This window comes from Empidonax traillii, unplaced genomic scaffold (assembly GCF_003031625.1).
Source record: "Empidonax traillii isolate 1590-97213 ecotype Southwest subspecies unplaced genomic scaffold, ASM303162v1 scaffold519:size850040, whole genome shotgun sequence".
NCBI lineage: Eukaryota > Metazoa > Chordata > Aves > Passeriformes > Tyrannidae > Empidonax > Empidonax traillii.
This window is the reverse complement of record NW_020955712.1, coordinates 416,532-430,419: the sequence shown is the minus strand read 5'-3', so window position 1 is coordinate 430,419 and position 13,888 is coordinate 416,532. Positions and strand designations below refer to the sequence as shown.

Here is a 13,888-nt window from a genome sequence, read left to right as displayed (position 1 = left end):
AAATCATAGGCAGAGGCCTGTAGTTTTCCTGTTCTTTGCCACAGCCAAGCATCAAAAATGTATCCTGGGTGTCAAGAGCAAGAAGCCTTGGCTCACCTGAGATGCTGCTCTGCAGTTACTTTCTGGGGAAGATGGTGTGGTGCTGGGTTCGCCGAGCCCCAGGATCCCCTGGGCTTTATCCCTGTGGGAAGCTTCTGCTGGGTCTCAGTGATGCCTGAATCCCTTGGGTTTTGTCCCACTGGGAGGATGCTTCCCGGGTCTCTGTGCTGCCCAAATCCCTTGGGTTTTTTCTCCATGGCAGAATGCTGGTGACACACCAAATCCCTTGAGCTTTGTCCCCATGGGTGGATACTGCTGGTTGTTGGTGATGCCCAGCTTCCCTGGGCTTTGTCCCCGTGAGTGGATGCTGCTGGGTGCTGGTGACACCCCAAATCCTCTGAGCTTTGTCCCCATGGGAGGATTGTTGTGGGTCTTGGTGGTGGCACTCCAGTGATGACATGGTCCCCTCCTGGGACCCTGCTTTGCTGTTGCTACCAAAACTTGGGTGAGATGAACCACGAGGAACTTTTTTTTTTTTTTTTTTTTTTTTTTTTTTTTTTTTTTTTTTTTTTTTTTTTTTTTTTTTTTTTTTTTTTTTTTTTTTTTTTTTTTTTTTTTTTTTTTTTTTTTTTTTTTTTTTTTTTTTTTTTTTTTTCTAATCTGAGTGCTGCCGACCTGCCCCGTTTTATAGCCCCGGGGCAAACCTCTGCCGGCCTCCGTCTGCAAGAAGGGGGTGCCAGCTCCGCCAGAGCGCCGGGAGGGTTAATTACTTAATGAATATAATATTCTCTATAATTGCTATGCGTTATTAATCCAGAGCAAAGTGAGAGGCGAGGGGAGGGGTGTGTGCGTGGCCAGGCTTGTGAACTCCGTCCCAACGCCCGTCCGTCCCGTCTGTCCATCCCGCACGTCCATCCCACGCCTGCCCCCCAGAGCGGGTCGAGGCTGGTGCTGTCCGTCTGTCCATCCCTGGGTGGTGACCCTGCCTGTACTCCAGCGTGCTTCGCCGCCTGCTCTTAGGAATAGGCGTGATTAGATTATGAAGGCAGACAGAAGTAATGATTAACTTTTTCAGTCTGCCTGCTGTCTCCAGTCTGGCGCTGGGTGTTTTTTTTTCCCCCTAAGTAGGTCCTGGCCCCGCGTCGACAGGGTATTAGGTTGTAAAGAAAGCCAGGAGGAATGAAGGCAAGCGAGGGAGGGGAAAGGGGAGGGAGGGAGCCTTTTCCATCGGATCCGGGACTGGAATTTATTGGCAGGAATGCAGTAAATGCTCCAAATGCCAGCCCAGCTAAACAGTTTTCATAATTGTTACGGAGCAGGGCACAACGAGCGTGAAAAGGACTTTTGTTCCTACCCTGCTTCTTTCCATGGGTTTACATCCCTGTGAGGGAGATGCTGCTCTGGGAAAAGGATCTGGGGGAGGTGGGCTTTTCTTTTTTTTTATTTTTTTTTTTAGTGGGGTGAGAAACATATATTTACGTCTGTTTTCAGTCTTTGGTGAGAATTCTGGGTCGGTGTGTGCTGCAGGGAGAGGCTTTTTTTTCAGTACTGAAATGAGAACGGCAGCGATGTAGTGTCTGTGTGTGTATGGAATGCATTTGAGGGGGAAAAGAAAAAATCCCAGCACACATCTGTGTATTAGGTATCCCATTTGGAAACCCTAGACTGCTCTACTCCAGTTTTTATTAAGGTCTTTACAAGGTTTTTAACGTGTAAGCCACATAGCTACACGCTGTCAGTGGAGGGTTGTGGCTTTGGTGGAGGCTATATCCCTGCCCTCCCCAGGGCATCACCAGATACAGAGTGACCCCACTTGCAACAGTGCAGCTTTATTTTTAAATTGCCGAAGCTTTTTAAGGCAACCCTCTAAACCCTGGCTTGGTGGCTGCTTCGGGGGGACCTGTGATGCCACGGCTGGCCTGGACTGGTTGCCTCTGGTGGCTTCAGCGCCTGTGGCCTGATTTATCTAGGAAAGGTGATGGGCAGGATGCTGCCACGGGAGCCTCCAGCACAACCCGAGCCGGGAAAGATATTTTGGCAAGCTCGTCCTCAAGTGTCTGATTTGCATCGCTGTAAGTCAGGAGCCCTTTGTGTGCTGGTTTCTCTTTCTCAGAAGTTTTCTGGTTAGAGATCTGGGTTGGGTATGGGTGGAGAAGGGGTGTGTCTTTGGTAGCTGCTGAGGCTGAAGCATGGAGGTGGCTGCTCCTCACTGGGAGCTGGGGCTGGTACCAGCCCTGAGTCACTTAGGGCTCCCATGGCCGCATCTCATGAGCACTGGCTTGGGCTTCCTGTGTGTTTCCAGAGGAGCCTCCTGGCTGATTTGTTATGAAAATGCGGTTATTCCAGGTTTCTCTCAAGGAAGGGGAGGAGGCTGGAGGGTGCACAGGGCAGTGGAGCACTGTGAAGCACCTCCCAAGCCAGCAAGTCCTCCCACCAGCATGGGAGAACAGCAGCAGGGACACACGCAGCAAAAATAGGATTTCTGGGGGTTTTCCACAAGGATCTGTATATCCTTGTGGCTATTTGGATGGCCTGGGTGACTTAAAAACGCCATGGATGTTGGCAGGACCACTCTGGAAGGGTCTCCCCTCTCGAAGAATCCCTGTGTCCCACCCACCCAACTGTCAGGCTGGAGCTCGGGGAAGGGATTCCCGTCCTACTGCTTTTTTGAAACAAGGGAAAAGTTTTCCCACACCTTTGAGGGGTGCAGAAGGAGAGGCAGATAAAGACAGTTCTTTAAATTAAAACTTCAAAAATAATTAGGCTGACTGTATACTAAACAACAGCAAAGAGGCCCATTTACTGTAAATATTATGAATGGATTTGGCTGGCTTCTTCATCCCCACCCTTCCTCTAAGGCTTTTCTCTGAGCTGAGTCGAAATTCGGCCTTCAGACAGCACGATACTCTATAATTTGCATGGCTGATGAGGCCTGAAGCCTGGTACGGAGGAAACTGGAGTCAGCTGGCTCCTCTAACCACTGGAGACAGGCAGACAGGCATTTTTGGTGTGTGCCTGTGTATTTCCCCCCCCCTCCCCCCCGCCCCACCTCCTTGTAGCTCCAGCCTTGCTTGGCTTTTAAAGAGAATGGTCACAAAAAAAGGGTTCTTCTCTTCTTGAGTCGTTTTTAGCCATGGTAATTGATTAATCACTGTAATTAGACAGGAGCAGTGACTAATGGGATGTTTATGAATCAAATTTCTGGTTTGGTGGACTCCATGAACTCAGCAGTTTCACTTGGGTTCTTTCTTTGCTGTCCTGCAATGCAGGGGACATTGATCACCCCATATTTTTCAAGCTTGGACGTCCCTCCTGATTCAGCCTTGGTGTCTGCTATACTGGTGTCTACTCTGGAGTCTCTGTAGGCCTGCAGCAATGTTCTTAGAGGGCTCCTTTCTCACTTCACTTCCTTGATTTTATAGTCCCATCCCTGAATTAACCCTCAAAAGGTCAGGCCTGGGTTCCAGGCTGGGAGAAAGTTGGCTCAACGTGCCACCAAGCTGGGGTGGGAACCTGAGGGGGTGTCCTCAGAGGTGAGTCATCTCTACCCGCTGTCTCATCTGACCTCCTTTTTGTCCTGATTTCACAAGGGGGTTTCCCAGCTGTGGTGAAGGTCATGGAAGTTCTTGTTTGGGTCACCTGGGGACTGAGCAGAGCACTCCCAAACTTGTAGGTGGCCACCGAGTCAAAGCTGAGCCAAAGCCCCAGAAACACTCGGAAATAAGAGACTCCTTCCCCTGGTGGCTCCTACCACATTTTATCCTCTTTGTCCTCATTGGACTTGCCCTTAGACAAAATCAGCAAACTGAAGTCTTGTGGGGAAACTCAGGTGGCCATTTATTTTCGTGCCAGGTTGACTGATTTTGCGAGGAGCAAGGAGCCATTTGAGTGATTGGGTGGGCAACTTGTTAATAAATTAAAGAAATAATCTTAAGGCTCTTTAGGCTGCCTGACTACTGTAAATGCTGAGTAATAAGAGCTGCCTAATTGGGCATAGACACAAATTTATGGTCTAGCCTGTCAATCCGCGGATTAAGGACTGCATAAGTACCTACTGACACGATGGGCTGTAATGGCTCCTAAAGAGATGTTATGGTCTATCGTGTCAATAATCCACAGATTAAAGGCTCCCTAAGTATGTGTTGACGTGACTGACTGTCTCAGCTCTTTGGGGGCTCTCCTGTTGGTGAGATGGAGGGACCCCACAGGCCACCTTGGGCGGTGGCATCCCTGCAGTAGGTGAGGGTTTATTTTCTCTGCAAACAACAGGAGCTTAACACATGACCATCCCCAAAATTAGGCTTTCAGAAACCATCCCAGCCATCAAAATCAGGGGGTGGTGAGGAAGGTGAAGCTGTCTAGCCCTTGTGCGCAGGGAGATATAAAAGGTTTGGGGCAAACATTGCCGTGGGTGGTGTCTCCAGGCTGCCCACAAACTCCGTTAAAGGCACAAAGACCCTTTTCTACAGCAGGATATATCGTTTAATTTGGATTCTTTTTTCCCTTTGCTTTTGCATAACATACCTGGAAATAAGACTTTAAGTATTTCTCTTGGGTTTTCTTTTTCTTTTTTTTTCTTTTTTTTTTTTTTTTTTTTTTTTTTTTTTTTTTTTTTTTTTTTTTTTTTTTTTTTTTTTTTTTTTTTTTTTTTTTTTTTTTTTTTTTTTTTTTTTTTTTTTTTTTTTTTTTTTTTTTTTTTTTTTTTTTTTTTTTTTTTTTTTTTTTTTTTTTTTTTTTTTTTTTTGTTTTGTTTTGTTTTGTTTTGTTTTATTTGTTGTTTTTGATGTTTTGTTTGTTTTTGTTGGTTTGGGCTTTTTGTTTGCTTTGTTTTGTTTTGTTTTGTTTTGTCCCCCTACCCTGTAAATCACCTGAGATTTAACTTTTGGGTGCCCATTTTAATTTGTGCTGATGAGCGGGCCATGCTCTGCGTTCTCCTCACCTTGATGTTATGCCTCTTCACTTCTGGACTTAGGACTCGGGGGGTGTTTTCCCTGATATCCTACAAAATCAGTACGTACCAATAACAGGAGGGCCAAAGCAGAGTGCCCTGAGCAGTCCCGAAGACCCTCGGGAAGAGCATGAAAAAAACCCCTAAAAAATTCCAGGTTTTGTGTCTCCGTCTCTTCCATCTCAAAGAGTAGGAGAAGACAGCGATCACGTCTCTGCCCCGGGCACACAAATGCCACTTAAGGTCAGCCAAGAGAGATTACCGGGTGCGAGACGCGCTGAGCTTGGTCTCAGCCTTGGCCCAGCCAGACGACAGGTTGTGCTGACACCAGTCCAGCCTGGTTTTGTTTGTTTGCTTGTTTGTTTTGCCTTTTTTTTTTTTTTTTTTTTTTTTTTTTTTTTTTTTTTTTTTTTTTTTTTTTTTTTTTTTTTTTAATTAAGCACAAATCTCCCTCCATGTGTGCAGGTAGATAAAAGGGGGAAGGACTGTAATGCGTTCATCTGCTCCTCAGCGGGTGCCCACACAGCACTTGTTTTCCAGCAGAAAGCTGACTTCCTGGAAAGTGTGGCAGGGATCTCTCCAGATCTCTGGGGTCCTCAGCATTGTAAGGATGTGGACCTGCTGGGGCAAGTCCAGAGGAGGCCATGGAGATGGTCCAAGGGCTTGGAGCCCCTCTGCTCTGGAGCCAGGCTGGGAGAGCTGGGAGGGTTCACCTGGAGAAGAGAAGGATCCAGGGAGACCTGAGAGCCCCTTGCAGGGCCTAAAGGGGTTCCAGGAGAGCTGGAGAGGGACTGAGGACAAGGCATGGAGGGACAGGATGAGAAAGAATGGCTTCCCACTGCCAGAGGGCAGGGTTAGATGGGATATTGGGAAGGAACTCTTGTCTGTGAGGGTGGTGAGGCTCTGACCCAGGTTGGCCAGAGAAGCTGTGGAAGTGTCCAAGGCCAGGTTGGATGTGGCTTGGAGCAACCTGATCTAATGGAAAGTGTCCCTGCCCATGGCAGGGAGTTGGAACATGATGGTCTTGAAAAGTCCCTTCAAACCCAAACCATCCTGTGATTCTGTGAAAATGAGGAGACTTTTCTTAGTTCAGGGTAGCATGGTGAGTGTTGTGTGAGGGCTGATGTTTGATGGGGAAGCCAGGCCCAGGGATCACGGAGGAATGAGGAAGAGGAGGGGGTGAGATGGTGAGTAGTTTAGGAAGAGCATGATAAGGTGCTCGGGATCAAAACTGTCCTTTCAAAAAATAAATATATAAGTACATATGTATTAGAAAAAGCATTTGTATGTAGTTTTAAACAACCCTACAGTTGGATAATTTTATTCGCCTGTAATCCTAAATATCATTGATGAAAGATCCAATTACAGGCATTTGAAAACCTCGTCAGGAACACCGTTTTATTCCCATTTTCGGCAGTGAATTGTTACTATTGCAGATACTGGTGACGATTTCGACAGCTCTTGACGTGATCCGCTGGGAGTGGTCCCGGCGGGTGAGATAGCTCAGTGTGTGCTAAACTTGCTGTTTTCTTTCAAAGTCACTTGATTACAGGAAAACCTTTAGCTATGTCAAAACAAAACAAAACACAAACAAAAGATCCCCAGCCCACCTCCCCTCTGTGTCCATGAACTTAACCCTGGCACAAGGCTGAAGTCTGAAAGCTGGACACAAGCTACGTGGTTTTAGTTTATTACTATTATTTTTTAAATTCAGTTTTGCTGAAATGCTTTGGTTCTTTGTGAATTTAAAAAAAAAAAAGGGACAACAAAACAACAACAACAACAACAACAACACAAACAAACAAAAAACAAACAAAAACAAACAAACAAACAAACAAACCAAAAAAAAAAAAAACCAACAAAAAAAACCCCCAAACCGTCCAAAATACCCCACACACTTTTTCTTCCCAAATGCCTAATAAAACTGCTGGAGCTCGGAAAGACAAAGTATGGATGACATGGTTTCATCATCTTAAAAGTGTTCATGTGATGGGGAGAAAAGCCACACCAGAAATTTCCTACCACTTGCAAGTGATGGGACATGTGAGTCCTCCTGCCACAGCCTGGAAGAACCAAGTGTGGGGCCTTTCTGTTACACTTGGGTGTTTCCATGGTGTGAATCTCCCATACCCACTGTCCTCTGGACCTCGTTGGTTTCAGCAGCTGTTAATGTTTTGGGATTATTGGTTTGGTCTCCCATCCTCCAGGATTTCTGTACGGATAAAGCATTTTCAGCAGCATCCCTGAATGGAGTAGGATGATGCCCTGAGCCCACAGATGGCATGTGCACCCCCCAGTGTAGAGGCATCCCGACTGTGGTCTTTTATTGAGCAATTTTGTGCAGGATTTGGTGTTCCTGAGAGTCAAGGCAAGTGGTGGGGAGCCTCAGAGCCTGCTGTGCTGATTGGTGTGTTGGGAAGCAGCGGGGATGATGCTTTTGTGAAGGACAAGGGTTGCGTTGGCAAAGTCAGAGCAGCCCCTCAGGAAAATTTAGGAAGGTGTAAAAAATATGGAAAGAAAAGAGTTTTCCAGTGAGAGTGGAGTATGGTATAATATGGTTGTGCTGGGGCATCACTGGTGTCACCCCAAGGACTTCGGTGTATCAAGTTACTGCCTTGATTTCCCCCCTCTGTGAGGAACTGTTGTGGGTGGTTGTTCTCTGTCGACCTGACTATGAGCTGATCAATACAACTAATTCCCTAAATTCCTGAGGGCAGACTCGCTTTATTTTCAGTTATTTCTATACTATTATTTTTGCACAATGAGCTTGCACAATGCTCCGGGGAGGAGGAGGAGGGGGTGAGTCTTGGAGGGGGGGGAAACCATGGAAAATCCTAATAAACCCAGTGATAGCAGTAAACGGAGGGGGTGCTTAATAACGAAATAATAGTGCGGATGTTTATAGCATTAAACATTATCATTGTTTGCTGGAATATGGGAACGCTCCCAGTTTGCTGGGAGTTTTCCAGGCATTTAGAAGGGGATGTGTTTGCTCCGAGGAGCTCGTAAAAATGATGCTTTTAACTCAAAACAGGGATCCCAAAGCGTTTGCAGCCGTTTGTGGGCTGTCGCACATGAGGGTGTCTTGAGGATGATGTGGGTGTGAATTTCCTGGGATCTGGGTTTTTTGTGTGAGTTTGAAGAAAGCAGAGACGGGAGTTGGATGGTGGGTCCTTGCCATGACCCCAGGTTGCACGGGGTGCACTGCGTTTTTGGGCAAAATCCTTCTATTTGCTTTGTTTGCACAGATCATTGCCACCAAAAAAAGCCTTTTAGGGGAAAAAAAAGGAAAGTCTGTCACTGTAGGAAGCATCTCTGAGTCATTTTTTCCTTCTCTCCTGCCACCTCCTCTCCTGCCTGGGTGATGCCACTGGCTTTTCCCACCCCTTTTCCTGGCGGATGCCAGAACTGGGGAGGTGGGTGGGAGCGAGGAGGCTCTGATGGGGTCCCGACAACTGTGAAAAGCAGCTTTGGTGGCGGCTGGCAAGGAGGCCTGAGCCTGTTTATCCGAGCTCAACCCTTGTATTCTCATGGCTTTTTGACTAGACATCCAGTCAACAGCCGAAGCCCGCAAACGGAAGAGGCTCTGGCATATTTATACTGTGTGCTGGCATCAGCTCCTTAAAAAAAAAAAAAAAAAAAAAAAAAATCCCGGATTACCTAAGATTTGTCCTTGAGGTCTGGTCACCCCATGTCATTGAAAAACCTAGTGGGATTCATTCATGAACTTCCAGCCCTCCATAAAGGTCTGTTCATTCATCGCCAAGGCAGTTTTCTAATTTTTTTTCCCACTTTTTTTCCTCTTCTTTTTTTTTTTTTTTTTTTTTTTCTTGAATGCTCTGGCAATTAAGTAACTCTTTGTAAGTGGCAACAGGCTGGTTGTTAAGTGGTCTTCACTAATGCAAGCATAAATGCTAGGCGCAAAAGTCCTTTTTTCAACCCCTGCTCCCTCCTGAAAGGGATGCTCTTATGTTCAAGTAGATAAAAACCTGTAGGAATTTCAGCAGGGATTTAATGGCTGTTGCTCCAGAATTCCCTCAGCTGCTGTGAAACAAAACCCAGGAGGCTCTGAACATCACTGGCAGGCAGTCAGTGGGGAGGAGGGTGGTCGGTGGTCGATGGAGATTGTCTGAATCCAGGACCATCCTCTTCGTGGATTTAGAAGCATCCTTCCCCTGGATCCAGCATCATCCTCCCGAAATTCCTCTGTCTCCCAGGCATCCTGCACCCCAGTTCCTCCACCTCCCAGGCTTTGGGGGTATTTCCTGCCCCTCTGGGTGCACCTTTGGGTGGGGGGCACCCTGTTTGGGTTAGTGAGGAGGAAACCCAAACTGCCCACCCTGTCCCCCCTCCTCTGTCCCCAGTTCCAGCAGGATATAAAGTTACTTGCAGTAAAGCCTCGTGAGGCACCAAAAAAGGGAAGTGAGAGGACAAGCTGGGGTGCACCTTGACAGATGCTGCTCCAGGGACCACCCCACCACGACCAGAACCCCCACCCTGCTTTAACCTGGGAGCAAGGGTCCCTATTTTGGGGCACACACAGCCAGGCCCATTTTTAGTAGCTGCCTCCAGCGACTGGAGAAATATTTTCCTCGCTGGCATAGAAATGAGGAAATTAAAAGTGTGTGGTTGGGCTTTTTTTTTTTTTTTTTTTTTTTCTCTCTCTCTTTCTTTCTCTCTTAAAAGCACAGTGCAGGGCTTCAAACGCAGCTCTGAAACGGGAGAAAAACGCCTGCGCTGAGGAAACAGGTTATTAATAGCAAAAAATAGAGAAAACAGAGAAGCCAGCGTGTTGCCATGGGGAGGGGGGGGGAGTTGAGGAGCTGCAGGGAGGGCTTTGGGTTGCACCTCTCCCATGGTGCAGGGAATTATTTTGGTCGTGCTCGCTAACTTGCATTCCCAGCTAGGGTTTTTTTGATTTTGGTTTGTGGGTTTTTGTTGGTTTTTTTTTTTTTTTTTTTTAAATACAATTATAGAGATGAATAGTTCCCAGGTCCTAACATGCCTACTGAGGCTGGAAGGAATTACCCGCTGAGCAGCGCCAGCCTGCTAGGGATCCTCCATAAGGAAAAGGGGCTTTCTCACATTTTTTCCCTCCTCCTCCCTTGCTTTTTCTTCCTACATCATATCCTTGCTGCACGCACAGGGTAGCTATGGGGAAGGAAGTTGAAAGAAGGGCTAAGGAAATTTAATTCTGGATTTTTTTTTTAATTTTTTTTTTTTTACTTTTTTTTTAAGCCGTTTTTGTTAATAAGTGTGAGGTTTTTGGCTCCGTCTATCTCTTGGTGCTTCCCATGAATGAGGGCTTTCATCTGACGTGTCCATCCTCTCCATCACCCAGGCTCTACATATGGGCAGGAAAAAGCCCCCTGAGCTGGGGGCAAGTTCCCATCCCCTCTGGTCCCATGGAGTGAACTTCAGTGTGGTTTTCTTAGCAGCACCTCATGTTTTTTCTATGTCCGTGCACAGTAGATCATTATTTATGGAAATTAATCTATCATTTGGTGGGTGAACATAAGGGGACTGAGAGTATTTGGTCTTGGTGGATGCTGCTGGCTGGAGCACCTTCCCTCCTGTTGGCACTGAAGGTGGTCCTGGTGTTGGTGTGGGTGAGGGTGACTGTGCCTCAGGGGCTGCTGGTGTGTCTGAAGCCACCTTTAAAGGAGGACCGGGTGATTTAGGAGCCATAAATCCAGCTAAAACTAGGCACTGGAACAGCACAGGAGTCCCCCAAACCTGGAAACGTTCTTGATGACGTGTCTTTTGGAAACAGAGGGTATGCTGTGGATGTTGGTGTGCGAGCGGAGAGCATCGTGAAGACATGGGCAGGGCAAGGTCCTGCTGTTTCTTCATCACTTTTGGTTCATATTAACTCCACTGGTGTGCTAAATTTCTCCTTTTTTTTTTTTTTTTTCCCCTTTTCTCTGTTGTCCTGTAGATTCTCAAGTTCTTCAGGAGCCAGGGGATAGGTCACACTGGTGTGTGGTGGCATACTGGGAAGAGAAGACGCGCGTGGGTCGGCTGTACTCTGTCCAAGAGCCCTCCCTGGATATCTTCTATGATCTACCTCAGGGGAATGGTTTCTGCCTCGGACAGCTCAACTCAGACAACAAAAGCCAACTGGTGCAGAAGGTCCGCAGCAAGATCGGCTACGGCATCCAGCTCACCAAGGAAGTGGACGGCGTGTGGGTGTACAACCGCAGCAGTTACCCCATCTTCATCAAGTCGGCCACACTGGACAACCCCGACTCCAGGACGTTGCTGGTTCACAAAGTGTTCCCGGGCTTTTCCATCAAGGCTTTTGACTACGAGAAGGCGTACAGCTTGCAGAGACCCAACGACCACGAGTTCATGCAGCAGCCGTGGACCGGATTTACCGTTCAGATCAGCTTTGTGAAAGGCTGGGGCCAGTGCTACACGAGACAGTTCATCAGCAGTTGCCCGTGCTGGTTGGAGGTTATTTTTAATAACCGATGACTCGAGACAGTGTGGACTCATGACATTTATACTACTTTGCTGCTACTATTTCCTTCTGAGTGCTTGCTTTTCATGCAAACTTTTTTGGTTTTGTTTTTTTTGTTTTTGTTTTTGTTTGTTACCCCTCTCTCTCTTCGTTTTGAGAAATAGCTTATGGAAAGATATTTTTTTTTCTTTCTCTTGCCATGGGGGTATTTTGATAAATATATCTATTTTTTAGAAGTGTGAATGACCAATGACTCAGAAGGGTGAGAGAAGGGTGCAAGGGGGATATCTAGAATCATATATGATAATTATTTCACACATCTGAAGGGGATCGACGGATTTGAAAGCCACTTGCTCTATGTTACAGCTCCTTCTCTTGGACAAATCAACAAGATACCTGTATTTTTTACGCACCACCTTCCCAACCCTGGTGACGGTGACACCGAGACCCCTTCCCCAGCGGTGCTAACCCTGCGTTGCCGCCGGAGGATGGTGCAAAACTTTCCCAACCGGGTCTTTTAACCGACCCTTTTGAATTTTTATTGTAGTTTTCTCGTTGCTGGGTTCGTGTCTTGTCACTGTGTTCATCCTTCCACTGCTTTTTCCGTGTGTTTTTACGGCCATGGATTTGACGCAAGGGGAGAAAGCAACAGCGGAGGAGCTTCGCCCATGGCCCGTGCTTGGTAATTTCAGCTGAGATGTGAAGCGACAGAAGCCTAAGCCTAAAAAAAAAAAAAAACCACAAAACCATAAAACAAAACAAAAGAAAAAAAAACAAATGGGGAAAACAAAAGACAAAGTGTTCACCGTAGTTGGTCTGTTGTAACCTGCTTAGATCAGGTTATCCAGGTACCATCTTATCTGGAAATGCAGTTGTGCTTTCATTTCTTCTTGAATTCATACACGAGTATGATACTTTTACACTGTTCTTAGCTCAATGAGCATGTTTAGACCTTAACATAAGCTATTTTTCTAAATATAAAGGTTTAATTGAACAAGAGAGCATTCTCATTGGATCTTTAGCATTGTAGTGCTTTCGAAATACACACACACACACACAAAAAAAGGACTCCTTAAAAAACCCTGAGATTTATTAAAGAAAAAAGTGTATTTTATGTTATATATAAATATATTATTACTTGTAAATATAAAGACTTTTATAAGCATCATTATTTATGTATTGTGCAATGTGTATAAACGAGAAAAAATAAGAAAGATGCACTTTGCTTTAATATAAATGCAAATAACAAATGCCAAATTAAAAAAAAAAAAAAAAAGAAAAAAAAAGAACACGAGATTGGTGTTTTTTCTATGGGTGTTATCATCCAGCTGAATGTTGTTTTTTTTTTCTAAAGGAGTTTATGTTCTGTTAAAAAATAAAAATGTACACTTGATCCCAGGCTGTGCCAAGTGGCTTTTTTAGTGGTGGGGGGGGGAGGCAGGCAGGAGAGATGCTGCTCTAAGTGGGCACTACGTGGGGTCAGTGGTGGGAGCGCCCACCCCAGCCCTGTGTGGGACTTCTCTGGTGTGGGTGGCACCTGAGTGGGATCATCCTGAGCTTTGGGCTCCGTTGGGGTGATTTGGTGCACGTGACTTTGGGCTGCCCAGCTTGAGTGGCACCCCCTCAGCCCAAGACTGGAGGGGCTGTCTGCCTAAAATCTGCTGGGTTGTTGTTCCTGTTTTTCATAACTACAGCCTGAAAGAACCCCAGTGCTGAGGACACAGCTCCCTGTCCCTGAAATATCTGAGGAGGCTGAGCTTCTCCTCTGGGCTGGGACACAGGTGTCTGTCACCAGGTGAGGAGGAAAATTTGAGAAGAGGAGGAAGCGTTAGTGGGTCTTCCTCAATTATTTACCGCCCCTTTTACCTCCCACCCCTCGGGAGGTAAAGGTTTTTATTCCTTTTGCCCCATTCACTCTTCCTTTAGGCATTCACCGCCCCACATCCCCCTTGCACATACGCTCTGCCAGGGAGAAGGTCCCTACAGCGGGTTCCTGCCTTTTGTCTAGAGGATCCTTGAGTGGAACTGCCAGAGTCCTGGAGCCTGGAGGATGTGGAGAAGTAAAAGGTTTGTATGCTACCCTACCAAAATGACTGGACCCCAGGAGCGTGACTTCAGCCTCTGCTGTCCTTCAGGTGGTGAGTGGACGTAGCAGCAGATCAGACTTAGTGAGCATCAGTTCAATGCTGTGCCTTCCGTTCAGTGGAGAGGTGCCCATCCCAGAGGGATTTACTGAGATACGGCATTTGGTCGTGTCTGAATGGACTGTGCCTTCAGTTGGATTCATGTTGCTTAACCCCTGAACCAGCTTCAGAATGGCTTTTGGTTGTATGCAAGGTCTGTACGGGAGTTTCCAGGCTCTGGCCTTGCCCTTCGGGTGGGAATCAGCATGGGCTGAAAAAGCTGAAGGCATGATGGATGTAGCCATTCTATCTGGC

General features: G+C 46.5%; 1 protein-coding gene across 2 annotated transcripts in view; it reads left to right on the top strand.

Annotated features, from left to right (window-relative positions):
* SMAD7 (SMAD family member 7) overlaps nucleotides 1-12,801 on the top strand; it is a 29,439-nt gene extending 16,638 nt beyond the window's left edge. For both annotated transcript variants that reach the window (XM_027896884.1, XM_027896885.1), the window contains exon 4: nucleotides 10,926-12,801. In XM_027896884.1, the coding sequence (XP_027752685.1) occupies nucleotides 10,926-11,464 (539 nt within the window). In that variant the 3' untranslated portion in view covers nucleotides 11,465-12,801. The remainder of the gene's footprint in view (nucleotides 1-10,925) is intronic.
* Nucleotides 12,802-13,888: the final 1,087 nt, after the last annotated feature.